The sequence below is a fragment of the Telopea speciosissima genome, chromosome 10 (genome assembly GCF_018873765.1).
Source record: "Telopea speciosissima isolate NSW1024214 ecotype Mountain lineage chromosome 10, Tspe_v1, whole genome shotgun sequence".
NCBI classification, from domain to species: Eukaryota; Viridiplantae; Streptophyta; class Magnoliopsida; order Proteales; family Proteaceae; genus Telopea; species Telopea speciosissima.
The window spans coordinates 44,645,601-44,658,826 of record NC_057925.1 but is presented as its reverse complement, the minus strand read 5'-3'; the positions used below and the strand labels follow the sequence as shown (position 1 = coordinate 44,658,826).

General features: G+C 39.3%; 1 protein-coding gene across 3 annotated transcripts in view; it reads right to left on the bottom strand.

Moving 5' to 3' along the window:
* The window catches only part of LOC122643027 (protein STRUBBELIG-RECEPTOR FAMILY 8-like), a 30,213-nt gene that overhangs the window by 9,512 nt on the left and 7,475 nt on the right, over positions 1-13,226 (bottom strand). For 2 of the 3 annotated variants that reach the window (XM_043836652.1, XM_043836651.1), the window contains exon 11: positions 12,050-12,300. In XM_043836652.1, the coding sequence (XP_043692587.1) occupies positions 12,050-12,300 (251 nt within the window). The remainder of the gene's footprint in view (positions 1-12,049; positions 12,301-13,226) is intronic. The other variant, XM_043836653.1, reaches the window with a different exon arrangement.

The window sequence follows — 13,226 nt, the reverse complement described above, 5'->3', positions numbered from 1 at the left end:
TTATTTAAAAGGTGTTTTCAAAATATTTTTTGGGTCCGATCACGATCACTGAATCTCAATATGGACTTATACAATGAACTGGGGTTTCTAAGTAATTAAATGACATGCCCCATAGTTCAATATGTGATGCCTAGTGGAGGGGCTAATTTAATTAGATTAATTGTGAATATCTACTTTTATGCGGAATAAACAGTTCAATTTTTCTAATGAGTTATTGTCTAACGATATCTTTGATTGGATTAAAGATATGACAAGATAATTATATTTCGTATCAAAGGCCACATCCCTCGTCATAGCTTCCTAGCCTGGAGAACCCTCAACCATTGCCTCCTAACCCAAGCTTTCCTTCTACACAGAAGAATCTCAGTTTCCCCCTCTTGTATCTTTTGTTGGACCGACCACGAAGACATTGGACAGCTTTTCTTTGACTGCCCTTTTTCTTCTACCATCTAGAAAAAAACCCTTTTGTTTATTTGGCCTCGCAGAAGGAGACCCCTCCCCTTTGCTAGAGAGTGGTTATGGCTGGACATGACTTACCCTGGGCACACTATCTGCGACACTATAGGCAAGCTTGTGTTTGGTGCGGTCCTATATCACATTTAGATGGAAAGAAACCTTCGGAGATGGACGTCCAATTCTCGTTCGTTCGACTTGATTTGGAAAGCCATCTTTTTTTATGTTTCCTCCAAGCTGGGTGTTTTGCCTTTGAAGGCCCTTTTGGATTCCCCAAGGAACAGGCATATTGTTGTGTCCTGGGGCTTAGATAGCTCTCTTGAGAACCCCGCTAGTTGGTTCCGTTTCTCCCCCCCCTCCCTTTGTATATTCCCCCCCCCCTTTTCTTCTCCCTCATCCCCCTCGGGCTTTGGTAATACATTATTTATTCACCAAAAAAAATTATATTTCGTATTAAATCCTTTCTTTATTCCACCTCTTCCCTCTCTTTAAGGGCAAGTTAAGAATAAGAAACTACCTAATAGATGGACATAAGGCAAGATTGGTATTTAGAAATCCCCAATTACACACAAACTTGGCATCCCACAAGGCGGGTTTCATTATTTAAGAGAGAGAGGGAGTTGTGTGCGCACAACCCTAGCCACCCTCTCTCTTCCTCCATCGTTCTCCATCTCCCTCTTCCCTCTTGTGGTTTGAGAATTAGGGTTTGAGAAACCCTAAAGTGTGAGAAAAATAGTGTGCATATCTTGGTGTTTCCAATCCGTTTAAGTGTTGAAGGCATCAATTCCTTGCGTTGCTCGGGTGTAGAAGAACTTTATTAGGAGGAGGAACTACACTTGCGATTCTAAGGTAACCCATTTCCCTCCCGGATTAATATATGGCTTTTATACAATGATTTTCGGATTTAAGAGATACTCGATCCATTATCTCCATTGCGCGATCGGGTTCCCACCAACACCAAGCCCCTTTCTTTGACCCAATCACCCAAGCTCCAAAACTCAAGTTCGTTGATCCAGCTATTGCCCCAACTCAAGCACAAAACTGCTGGATTTATGTGTCCATCAAACCCAATTTATTAATTAATTGTTAATTTGCATTTATTTATGTTGGCAGAATCGTGGGTTAGAAAGAGAGAATGAGAGAATGGAATAGCTTTTCATTGATAGGTAAGCCCATAGAGGGGAAAGTTACAAAGGAACTAAAATAGATATAATTACCCCTAACTAACTTACTCTATCAGAGCAGCAACTTAAGTACTTAACCTAATGACATAAGATTTAAACTACCCCCAAAAGGACGGTATTCTGGATTACATATTCCAACACTCCCCCTCAAGCTGGATTATACATATAAGTAAAAAGAAGCTCCAGCTCGAACTAATAAGAAAAAACTCCATAATAATGCTAACACTCCCCCTCAAGTTGGCGCATACAAGGTACTAATGCACAACTTGAACAAAACGAGAAGAAACAATGTTGCAGCAGAGTCCAACTTGATAGATGAATGCAGCTCCCAAATAAACCTTCAAGAACTTAACATATAGATCTTCAAAATTTGGACAAACATGATCAGCAAACCGGGACTGAAATTTCTTCCCAAAAAAATGCAGCTTTTAACGATCTTCAATAGCTATCCAGTGATGAATCTCAGATTGTCAAAGTGACATCAAATCTTGAAGTGAAAGACTAGGCAGCAAGCAGTGGAATAAACTGAATTAGGTAGTGAAAATAATCAACCCAACTGTAAATCCTCATATAGATAGGCAACAAATCCTCAAATAGGCAGGCAACAACCAAATATCTTCAATACTTTAATACTTCAATCTCCCCCTTACGACAAACTCAACCCAATAACAAAGGATACCTAATGCCAATGATGAAAACACTGATCTTCTATGTTTTGCACCAAGTGTTCCTGTAAGTTCTGCTTCTGTAATGTCTGCAGGTGTACTGTACATAATCTCCCCCTCACGTGTAGTAGTACACGTAGACATAACAGAGATGATGAATGAGATAGTGCAAAAGAATAACCTTCCAGAGTTCTCCAAAGGTGCCATGGGTAATGGAAAAGAGGAAGTAATGACAAAGTAGATTATACCATAAACTTCCAAAGTGGTTATTGGTAAATGCCAAAGGTATGGTATGGGAGATGTATAAGGAAAAAAGGCAATGAGATAAAGAACCATGGACAAAAAAACAACACACAATAATCTGCAACCTTCTTCAATTGATCAAACTAACTTTGAAACACCAATCTCCAATGATCAGATCTGAATTAAATAAAAAACAGGTCTGATTTGTTATAAGAAGAAGGCACCATTCTTCAAAACTTGATCGATCTTCACACAAGAAAGAATCAGTGTGCTAAACTCCAATTTGTAAACTCCCACACTAAATAGAACTGACGAAGGTATGTAGGCAGAATTGATGTAATAAGCTTCAAAAAAACTTGGATCAGATCTGAATTAGTGAACAATGCTAGGATCAAGCTCTCAAAGTAAGATGGATTTGAATCAGTAGAGAAAACTTCACACAACTGAATAGGTTCGTAGTTGCAACCAATAATTATTAAACACACTCTTGTAATCCCAAATAAACTTATCTCCAGGGTAGTAGATTCGAGTCTTCGACAATGAAAGAAATTCGATCCCCAATAGTAGGATACTCAGTCTCAAGAACAGGGCAACAGTATTCCACATAAAGGCAGCAGTAACAGGTTAACCAGTCATGCTTACAGAAGCCAATCAATAGAACCAGCAAGGTATGTAGTAAAGCTCAATAGAACCAGTAAGTATAAGATAATAACTCAGCAAATCCAATAGGAAGTGATGCAGCCAGCCACATAAGAACTACAAAATAAATAGGTTGATTGATGTAGAAGGTGACCATAAGGATGAAACCTGAGTTTTGTTTAAAAAAAACTCCATGAATGATGCTGAAACTTGGGTCGAGTACTCCTCTTATGGTGATAAAACACTCTTCAAAAAATCAGCAAGAGAGGACAGCCCTAACCCTTATATCGATTATAGTCAAGGTTATGTAAAAAACCCTAAAACTTGAGATCGATTGGAGGGTATGGGGCTTCAAAAAAACTGATGATGACTATCAAAGTGTGATGATTTCAGGTAATAGATGCTGTCCTCAGCTGCTTGAATGGATCTCCAATACGAACAACCAATCTCTTGTAGTGTTTGAGACTTGATCTTCAAGAGGGAGAAACACCCAAAAGTGCAGAAAAAATAGGGCAGCAACTATCTTGTGTAAAAGAACTTCTTCAAGCCATGAATAATTGAAGTAAATTGTCTCTCTTAATAGTAGAATTACCTCTAAAAAACTCCAGAAGTAGGTAACCCTAACACAAAAAATCGATTAATGTCAGGGAAAGATAGAGATCGATTGGGGTAGGGGTCTTCTAGAAAACTTGGATAGGTGCAAGACTGAGGTCGAGTGGTCCTATTAATGGAAATAAGTAGCCCTCCAAAAATCAGCAAAATCTAAGACCTATAACCCTAAATTCAATTGGAGGCAGGGTTTTGTCAGGGTTTTTAGCAGGTAACCAAATTAGAAGGTTAAGGAAGCTTTGCTATAAAAACTAATCCAGCCATCAGAAAAAGTCCAAACTTAGGTCGAGTGGGGCTTATAGTAGTAGAGAATCAACCCCCCCCCCCCAAAATCAGCTGCATCTGAAAGGAAAAACCCAAAAATCGATTGGAGTCGGGACAAGTTGAGATCGATTGGGTATGGGGGCTGGAATGGTTAATGAAAGCTGGAGAAAGAAAAAACGGGAAAGAGGACAGTGGAATAGGGTAGAAAGGTGCTGGAAAAGGGTGCATAGGAGGCTCCAACATTAGAGGATCAGTCTTCTTTAGTAATAGAAATCTGATCTTCAAGAAAAACTGGAGACCTTCAAATCGTAAAGATTGTTCCAGCAGAATTTTAATGGAAAAAATAGATAGGATGGAGGAAGGCAGCAACTAAATCATTGGTTTAGGTTTTACCTCATTAGTGCTGCCCCCTTACAAGGATGGAAAAGGGTGCATGGGAGGCTCCAACATTAGAGGATCAGTCTTCTTTAGTAATAGAAATCTGATCTTCAAGAAAAACTGGAGACCTTCAAATCGCAAAGATTGTTCCAGCAGAATTTTAATGGAAAAAATAGATAGGATGGAGGAAGGCAGCAACTAAATCATTGGTTTAGGTTTTACCTCATTAGTGTTGCCCCCTTATAAGGATGGAAAAGGGTGCATGGGAGGCTCCAACATTAGAGGATCAATCTTCTTTAGTAATAGAAATCTGATCTTCAAGAAAAACTGGAGACCTTCAAATCGCAAAGATTGTTCCAGCAGAATTTTAATGGAAAAAATAGATAGGATGGAGGAAGGCAGCAACTAAATCATTAGTTTAAGTTTTACCTCATTAGTGCTGCTCCCTTGCAAGGATGAGAAGAAGAAAACCAGAAGAAGGTGAAAACGAGAAAAAGAGAAAGGAGGGAGAAGTTGATTGAAGAAAAACGGGTTTTTTTTCTTTCTAACCTAGATCAGACATGCTCTGATACTATGTTGACAGAATCGTGGGTTAGAAACAGAGAATGAGAGAATGGAATAACTTTTCATTTATAGGTAAGCCCCTCTGTTTATAATAGAGGGGAAAGTTACAAAGGGACTGAAATAGACATAATTACCCCTAACTAACTGACTCTATAAGAGCAGCAACTTAACCTAATGACATAAGAATTAAACTACCCCAAAAATGACCAGAATAACCCCACGGCATTCTGGATTACATATGCCAACAATTTATTATGGATGAATGGTTGTCCTTAAGTTAGACCTTACATTGTTCACAACTAGGGACAAGATTGGGCATTCTACTCGTATGATTGTCACATTGTATATTTTAAGAATGAGATCCCATAATTTAAATGTGAGCATGTTGTCAAGGCGACAAGGCGACAAGGCGACCCAAGGCGGTGGAAGGGTGCCAAAGCACTATTTCTCCTCTTTTCTAACATTAATTAGTATGCTATAATATATACCTATTAAGCCACATCAAGTCATCAAAAATCAACATTAAGTCAAATCAAGTTATCGAAAATCAACATTAAGTCGCATCAAGTCATCAAAAATCAACATTAAGCCACATCAAGTCATCAAGAATCAACATAGAAAAAAGACAGCAAAACAGAAGATGCAAGCTATTGAAAGTTTGAAACAATCAAAACATAAATTTAGTTTATATTGCTCTTGGAAATGATCTTGTCCTAGTATACCTAGTCTCACATTTGGTTTATACTGTTCTTGGAAAATGTGATCATATCTATAAGTAATTAAATACATTTAGTTTATATTGTTCTTGGAAATGATATTGTCCTGGTATACCTAGTCTCACATTTGGCTTATACTGTTCTTGGAAAATATGATCTTATCTATAAGTAATTAAATTGCTCTCAATTTGAAGAAATGTTCTTGTTCTCTAATAAGTTTGACTGGTCAAATGATTTTATTTTTTTTACATGAGACTTTGTATTAGGTAGAGCACAAAACCATCTTTTCAAAAAATTCAAAATTGCTTAAATTTGATTTATATTGAAGGAGTTATGTTCAGGTCAAACCTTATTTGTTGTTTAAAATCACCATGAATGGAAATAAACTTTTAGACATCAAAACAAAAGAAAAATTTTACCTCTTTTGGATTTTAGTGATAAACTATCACAATTTAGATTTGCAAAAAGACCTAGCATTTGAACGTTGAAAATTGCCCCTACAACAGAAATTTTCAGTTTTTGTTCTTGAATTGGGGAGTTGACTTTTTATACTTTTGAAATTTGAATTTTTAACTATGTTTATTAGATTCATTTGGGGGTGTTAGCTTATTTATTATTGAGAACCATGGGATTGGAATATTGTCTCTGTCTTTAGGTTACTTTATGGTTTTATCATTTTTCCTTCTTTACTATTTTGCCCTTGGGTTGTAACTCTCATTATAAATAAAGTGGACCTTTATCATTAATGACAAGTCACATCATTCCCTCAACTCTGATTCCGAACTTGGTATTAGAGCCCAAAACCCTAAGAAATCTTTTTTGGTTTTTGCATTGACCTTCTTCACCATCGCCACTGCCGCCCTTTGGAGGCGTAGCCTCCTCATCTAGCATAGTAGACGACCATCGTACCATACACCCTTAAATTTTTCTCTTCCCTTACCTTGCACCTCGTCACCGCCCCTTCCTACCGCCATTGTCGTTGCTATTATGCCACTGCCTCGTTGAACGCGACCCAAGGTCGCCTCTCTTCTCATTGCCGCGATCACCACCTAGCAGCCTTCCTCCGCTATTGCGACCTCCCTTCCGATAGCCCCTCTGTCGTGCGCTGCTGCCACCGCCGCGACCTTCAGGTTACCACGCCTCTACCGTGGACCTCTCTAGCCACTGTCGTTGCCCCGCCAGGTCGTTGTGCCTCCTCCGCCGACCTCTCTCGTTGACGGCACTACCACCACTCGCCAGCACCGCGAACCTTCAGATTGTTGTGTCTCCTCTGCCGGCCTCTCTTGCTAGTGCCGCCACGATCCACTAGGTTGTCGTGCCTTCTCCCACTGGCCTCTCCTATTGCCAGTGGTGCTGCTCCTCCGTGACCCATTTGGTTGCCGCGGCTTCTCCGTCGGCCTCTCCACAGTCGTTGTTGACACTCCCGTTCTTTTACATTTTTCCAAATACTCCTACTAGTTGTTGCCTTTGATCCTCTTCTCTTGGTTATCATGGGCGACAACAATACGAGTACTACATCTATTGGTATACACTCCTCTAGCACCACTGAGGAGCACCCACTTGGTCGATCAAGTAGCATTGGGAATCACACTCTTCAACCTGGCTCCATCAAATTGAATGGTTGAAACTACCTTACCTGGTCCCATGCATGCCTTCTCAAGCTCCGGGGACAAATTTCTCTGGCCTCATTACAGGAGGCACTCCCAAGCCAACTGATCCTACAACCACTTCTACATGGTTGTCTAATGATGCGCTAGTGATGTCCTTCCTGCTTAATTCGATGGAGACCTCTATTAGTCCCAATTTTGTTATGTTTAATTCGGCCAAGGAACTATGGGATGCAATTCGTCAAACCTACTCACAGGCAGGAAATTATGCCCAGATTTATGAGATACGATGTTAGGTTTGTAATACTGCTCAAAAGGAGATCTCTCTCACTGCCTAACTACTCTGCCCTAACCAGTCTCTAGCGACAAATGGACTTCTGCCATTCTGTTCCTCTGGTCCACCCTGATGATGTTGGCACCTTCCAGAAGGAAAGGGAAATGGAACGTGTATGATTTCTTGACTGGTCTAAATCCTGAGTATGACCAAGCAAGGAACTAAAACTCGGAACTCGACCAGGTTTCAACCTTGGACAAAACCGAGTTGAAAGATCTCGGTCGAGTTGGTGTATTTTTTTTTTCAACTCGAAGGCTGGTTTCGGTGGGTTTTAGACCTAGTTTGGGTCTGAAACTTGGTAGTCAGCCTATTTTAGGCCATTTAAACACAATGGCACTATCAGATTTTGCAAAAACAAAGTCCAAATGTTTACATTTACTTAAGACATTATTCATAAATAAGCAAATACCCCCGTATTTGAATCCAATAAAATTTGTTAAAAATCAAATTCCAAAAGGGAAAAAAGTCAACCCCCAGTTCAAGAACAAAAAACTGGAATTTCGGCGGTAGGTGCAAATCTCAACTTTTTGAAAGCTTTCCAAACAACGCCAAGATTGCTTAAATCTGATTTATCTAGGAGTTATGTACCGGCCAAACTTAATTTGGTGTGCGCTAATGCTATCAAAATCACTCTGAATGAAAATATTTTTTTGGACATCAAAACAAATGAATATTTTACCACATTTGTTTTTGGGTATGTGGTTTGTGTGATTACACTTTCATCCAAAAAAAATAAATAGGGGGGTATTTTTTTAATTATGAATAATATCTTAAGTAAATGTTTCATTTAGGCATAAATAAGTCGGTCTGTCTTGTGTCTGTATACCAAGGTTTGCATAATATTAGGCATAAATAAGTCTGTATACCAAGGTTTGCATGGATAGGTGTTTGTATATCAGTCTCAGTAGAACTCGACAGAGAGCTCACGAGTTCTGTCGAGTTCTAGTACTTTTATAAGGTAAAATATTGGGGCGTGATAAATTCCCTATACTTCTTCAAGCATATAATTTGGTTCAGTCTGAAGAACACCGACGGACTGTTATAATGCCTCTTGTTGTTCCTGTTCGATCTGCCTTGCTTACTACACCCCCCCCCCTCCATCAGCTACATCACCTCATGTAGATCTCTCCAAGGCCATATAGTCTTCCTCACATAACTTCTTCATTTTAATGAATTTTTTAGTGCGGTTTTCACCACAATGCTCGTGACAAGGATTCATATATTGCAATCTCAGGAAAAACTCACTGAATGCTCCCCAAAAATCCAAAAACTCTTCAGGTTTGCTTCTTTTCTGCGTGATGATACGAGAATTGCAATAACTTCTTCGTCCGGCATCAAGACAACACACTTCTCGTTGTGTTGGAAAGGCGAGTCGACAAACTACGTTTCTCAATGTAGATTGATCTACCCAGTTCCGCCATTAAGCCTTCCAAAATTAGCTTCAAATATGCTACCATTGCGTGAACCTATGAATTCACAACTTTTAAGGTACAGGGCTTTCACATGCAGCCAATGACTAAGTAAACATGTAATAAACTGCCAGGTGTCATCATAATGCCCGGAAGTCTCTGTATCACTGGAAAACTGCCACATGTCACATAAGCTCAATCCATACCGTGCAACAAGCATTCTATGCATCTCCATAATCACTACCATGCATCCAAATCTCCATCATGTCCATGACACATCACCATGACATCTCTCATATCACACATGGCTCTTCATACATAATCATCATGAGCCTGCCATCAGTGCTACATGATACACATGTCCTGACATATCAACTGATATACTAACCATATCAATGGCTGTACACACATGCTATACACCTCGTCTGCCATGTCAAGCATATACTTGCCACATCACTGCTACACTCTACTTTGCATCTGCTCAACTGCTATTGAGCCATCTCAACCAGTACACTACATGTACATCTGCACTACCATATCTGTACTGCCACTACACCTCACTGACATTGCCCCAACTGTACTGACACATGCCACACTACTTAACTATCAGTGTGACCATAATGTGAGTGTGTTGTTCAACTGAATGTGTTGACAACACCACTGCCATATCTTCAACAGGGTTTACTTGTGATCTTGTTACGGTGGTGTATAATTCTGAATACACATTTCTTCTCTTTCCATATTACACAATCTGGCTCCTCTTTCTCCTTTGATTTTTTTTCCACAAATCCCTTTCCTGTCCCTTTCAATCTAGATTTCACAAAACAAAACAAAAATGATTTCAAAGGTGAGACCTATCTAACTCAGCTGATCCATTATTTACTCCTCTCCCAGTCTTGTCTTAAGGCCCCATTTGTTTCAACGTACAAATTGGCTAATGGCCATAATATTTAAATATGGGTTTGTCTATTTGTAACAAAGAAGGTTACAAATTCTATTCGAAACCCTACTTTTTTGCCCCTAATATAATGAAGTAGCATTAAATTAGAGGGTCTAACAAAGTAATTTGGTCCAACCTCCCCTCTCCTCCACCTCCACCCGTGCTGGCCAGTAGCCACTACCCTCATCTCTGTCCTCCAACAACTTCAACTTGTCCAGCGGGAATGTCAAGCCTGGGCGGCGTCGTCACTGTCAACTTGTGACTGGCCAGTGGCCACCACCCTCATCTCTCTCTTCCAACAACTTCAACTTGTCCAGCGGGAAAGCCTAGGAGACGTCGTCACTGTCAACTCTGGTTTCTCTGCTTCTTCCTTCCAAGTTCCTCCCCCTGTTCATGTGCTCGTGATTCCCCTTTGATTCTCAAGTGCTACTCGTATTATTTTCAGTCTCTTCTTTCGCTTCCATGTGCACAAACCACACAAGCAATTAATCAAAACAACGACCTGCATTTCCTCTGGAACTGGCAGACCTGCACTCTCGAGTAGTATGCCTATAAGTCCATCTCAATCAAGTGATCAGAGATGTGGGTCTATTCAGACATCTTGTGCATGGTATTTTCTAAACAGAATAATCCGATGAGGCAACGGTTTCAAAACATAGATGCGGGTGAGCGAGTCCACGATGGACTTGGCAGTGGTGATCTTGCAGCAGGAAGAGGTCGCCATCCATGTGGTCTCTTGCTTACAAAACTATGAAAGAAAGATTTTCCACCAAAAAAAAGGCGGCGTTCAGACATCCCAAATGTGTACTACAGCACAGCAAATGAGCAGGCCAGGAGAGACAAAAACAAAACAGCACCGCCATTTGCCCATTCAAAGTTTCAAACCCAGAAACCAGTCTCATATTATTCTTCTTTTTATGCAACCGTCTAAATACGATCCCACTGAGCATGCACAGATCCTTGAGTGATGACCTCTAGACTCGGAAAGGAGAGGGAGGGAAGCCCGAGCCATTGAGGAAGAGGGAGAAAGGGAAAATAACCACACAAAAAAAAAAAAAATCCCACTTACAAAGAAAGAAAAAGAGAGAAATGGTCAAGGGCAGACAAGGGAAGTAAAAATGACCTAAAATATCTAGTTAGAGAGTTTTTTCCCTCAGAAGTAAAACGAAGGGACTTAAAGTTTTACAGCGGAACCCACTATTTAATGCCCAAAATATTTATAATAATATTTCCCTAGTTAATCTACTTCTGGGCATTTACATTGAAATGAATGGAGCCTAAAGAAAAGGGTTTGTGGATGAGTGAGAGTGCACAAGAACAAAAGTGCTTGGTGGTGATGGTTCTTAATGGTGATTGTTAATGCATATACAGTTCATCTATAACTCTATCTCTCTCTGAATAAATCTGAGTTTTTTCTCTTTTAAATTTTCTCTCTTCTATTTTTAATAGAGTTTAATGTAATTCTTCTCAGGCCCATATAATTTTTCCTTAAATTATTTAGTTATTATTTTTATAGGTTTTGAACTAATTTTCTTCATAGATACATGATTTTCTTGAAATATGGATTAATTCCAAACTAGCTTAGAAGAAAACTTAACGTATCAAGTAATGTGTTTAAAGGATTTTCATATATGCGGACTTCCATCTATAATTTATTTGATGCATTTGTCAAACATGTGCTCATGATTTATGTTGATTGAATTCATTTTGCCTTTAATACAAATTGGAGATAATGTTTACTATTTTTACTTTATCATAAATGCAATTTCTGCGTTAGAAAAGCTGCAATTTGGTAGCACTTTAGCTGTTGGTTTTTAAATTCATGTTTTTTCTAACATATCTATGTTCCTCCCTTTTTCTAACATATCTATGTTCCTCCCCTCCCCCCTCCCCCCCCCCCCCCCCCCCACACACACACCCACCCACCAACAAAAAAGAAAGGAAAATTCCAGGCTCTGTCTCTGGTTTTTGGTCAATCAATTCCAGGGAATACAAATGAATTCAATGGCAAAGCCCAACTTCAGTGAATGAAAATCTTGATTACCTTTCCATTAGGAAACTCTCCTCTGTAAACACGGCCAAGGGAACCTTCACCAACAAGGCATTCCTGACTAAAGCTGTTTGTAGCTGTTTGAAGAGAAGCTATCGTATATGAAGTAGCAGTAGTAATAGGAGATTTCCCTCTCTTTCCAGATCCACTGCTCCCAGGTACTCTCTCACCCATCAACTTCTCCGGAGGTGAAGGTTTCAGATCTGTTACAACAGCCATACTTTTGACCCTTTGTGATTGCAACCCTAAATTGAATACCGCAAAAAATAAGGAACACATCAACGATTAAATAAAAAAAAAATCTGACGAAAAGGTCAACTTAAGGAATAAAGATACACATGCTATTACACCTGCATTTTTAACGATAGGACCATTTATACAAATATAAACTTTTGGCAAATAACTTGCAAAATATAAAGGCCTAAAATGCAGATTACACAATAAAAATGATTGCAAGCCAAGGTCAGCAAATGACATGGGAAACTATAACAAGATGACAGCTTGTCTTGGAGTTCTGGAATTCCTCACCCATGATAGACTTGGGTGTGTGAGTTCCCTGATGTAATTATGTTGCGATTGCCATTTAGTGAAAGGCTATCACCTGCCTGTTTGGGGCATTGCACTTCTTTTTATTCATCAATATAAAATTTGATTTTTTGTTATGTATCCCCCTTCCCCCCACCTCCAAAAAGAAAATATATGCAGATTACAAAAAGCAAGTAACATTTCAACATATATTACAACCACATATATTAGGACCAGTGTTCAATTTGCAGAAGAAAATAAAATACTGTTTTGAATTTTAAGAAGAAATGGGTTCATTTTCATTAAACTCCATCTTCATCCTGCGAAAATTCATGCAGCCAATCCAACTCATTACCACAATGCTTGGAAACTGACTCTGATGCAGAATTTCAGCAAGAAGAGAAGATGGGACTCTTGTTTTGGGTTTGGTTCAGTTTCTTGGGTCAAACTGAACATATGGTTCAAGATTGGGTCAAGTTAGACTTAATTTCAAATCCCCTATGGGTTATATGAGTCATGGGCCAATACTATAAGTTCAAATATGAGGGATTTGAGGCCTATACAAGATTAAGTACTTGGTTTCTATATGTAGCAGAATAGAGGCCTTCAATTTTGTTTTCTCTAGAACTCTCTTGCTTGTGCTAAG